General features: G+C 58.8%; 1 protein-coding gene across 1 annotated transcript in view; it reads left to right on the top strand.

Moving 5' to 3' along the window:
* The window catches only part of ADCY5 (adenylate cyclase 5), a gene marked incomplete at its 5' end in the record, with an annotated part of 169,859 nt that overhangs the window by 130,030 nt on the left and 37,712 nt on the right, over window positions 1-2,117 (top strand). The window contains 2 exons of the mRNA XM_006772897.2: window positions 1,462-1,578; window positions 1,953-2,117. Of these exons, the coding sequence (XP_006772960.1) occupies window positions 1,462-1,578; window positions 1,953-2,117 (282 nt within the window). The remainder of the gene's footprint in view (window positions 1-1,461; window positions 1,579-1,952) is intronic.

Genomic DNA, 2,117 nt, shown 5'->3' with positions numbered 1-2,117 from the left:
GCCTGCTCCCCGCTGGCAAGTGGACATCCCCCGAGGGCTCCTGGGCTGCCAGAGGGATGTCTGACTGCCATCTTAGGCCCAATACCCTGGGGAGCAGACCTAAGCCAGCAAGGGGTCATCCCCCGAGGGGTCCCAGACTCCGAGAGGGCACAGGCCGGTCTTAGGGATGCCCCCCCGAGTGCAAAAATTTTTGTGCACCGGGCTTCTAGTCCTATATAATAGGCAAATTGACTCAACAGTACCTGACTGGTTGCTATGATGCACACTGACCACCAGGGGGCAAATGCTCAACACAAGGGCTGTCCCCTGGTGGTCAGTGCACTCCCACAGGGGGAGCACCACTCAGCCACAAGCCAGTTTGATGACTGGAGAGCACAGCTGCAGTGGCAGGAGCCTCTCCCGCCTCCATGGCAGTGCTAAGGATGTCCAACTGTGGCTTAAGCCCACTCCCCGCAGTCAGACATCCCCGAGGTCTCCTGGTCAGTCAGACATCTCCCCTGAGGGCTCCTGGACTGTGAATGGGCACAGGCCGGGCTGAGGGACTCTCTCCTACCCCCTCCCACCCCCGCCCCGAGTGCACAAATGTCATGCACCAGGCCTCTAGTTTTGTATAAATGTAATCATATGGCATGTGGCCTTTTGAAATTGGCATCATTTACTTAGCATCGTATTTTGAAGGTTCATCCATGCCATACCATCATGTAACAGCCCTGTATTCCTTTTTATGGCCAAACAATATTCCTTTGTGTGGCTGTATCACATCTGTTGATCCCTTCATCAAACTGATGGGCTCTTGGGCAGTTTCCATTCCCCCGGGTCTGCTGGGTTCTTCTTAGTCTAGGCTGGTTGGGAGATGCGGAGGACATGGTGGACAAGGCCGACTGTGTCAGACTTGCTGGGGCCCAATCATGTAATTACCAAAACCACTGTGGGTCTCTTAGTGGACGTACAGTATGCTGAAAAAAGGCTCCCTGAACTCACTGGTCCGTGGCCCACCCTCCTGCTCACAGGCTGCTCTGCCCCTTCTCACCAGCTCTCCCCCTTCCTCCACACGCCGGACCTCATCTCTTTCTTCTGAGGAGCCTTCTGACCCTCTGTGACTCCTCAGCCGCCACCTACTGTCCCTCCCTGTTTGTAACTCCCAGAATTCACAGTGGGTACCAGTGCTTTTCCCTCTGCTTCCCTGTCGGAGTCGAGATAGCATCTTTCCTTCTTCCTTCCATCCTGCTTCTCTCACCTGTAAGGTCTCGGTAGACCCGCCCTGGCCAGCTGCACAACCTGGACTGTGGGCCCGGAAGCAGCGGTGCCAGGCAGGAGGCTCACACACCGGAGTGCGTCTCAGGCCTGTGTCAGCTGGCCAGAGACAAAGGTGACGGGAGATCTGGCTCTATGGCGGTTTGTGGCGTGCCCACTGAATTCTGTTCTGTGTCTCTCTCCCTCTCCTCCCTGCCCCCCCGCCAGCTCTTCCCAGGCCCCCTGCAGACCCTCTCCAGGAAGATCGTGCGGTCTAAGATGAACAGCACCCTGGTCGGGGTGTTCACCATCACCCTGGTGTTCCTGTCGGCTTTTGTCAACATGGTGGGTGGTTCCACCTCTCCGGCCCCATTGGGTGAAACCAGCGGAGCCCTGCACCCCTCGAGCATGGGCTGGAAGGAGAGTTTCCCCCAGACCCTGGAGTTCTCCCTCCCAGGAAGTCATCTTTGGGTCCCACCTCAGGTCTGGGATCAGGTTAACTCCTAAAGCCACTCCCGGTCTCCGGAAGTCCCCAGGGGATGTGTGGGAGCCCCGCCCTGGGCGCAGGCACTGCCGGGTCCTCAGCCTCTTCCAGGCTCCTCTCCTGTCCGGGGTCGGGATCAGGCTGCACCCAGGACCGAGAGTGAACAGGAGCCCACTGCCCTGTGGGGATGGGCCGCCCTGGCCTGGCTCACCGCTGACTCTCCTCCCACCCCCAGTTCATGTGCAACTCCCAGGACCTGTTCGGCTGCCTGGCAGATGAACACAACGTCAGCACCAGCCAGGTCAACGCGTGCCATGTGGTGGAGTCCGCCTTCAACTACAGCCTGGGGGACGAGCAGGGCTTCTGCAGCAGCCCCTGGCCCAACTGCAACTTCCCCGAG

Source organism: Myotis davidii, unplaced genomic scaffold (assembly GCF_000327345.1).
Source record: "Myotis davidii unplaced genomic scaffold, ASM32734v1 scaffold745, whole genome shotgun sequence".
NCBI lineage: Eukaryota > Metazoa > Chordata > Mammalia > Chiroptera > Vespertilionidae > Myotis > Myotis davidii.
This window is presented reverse-complemented; position numbering and strand designations above follow the sequence as displayed.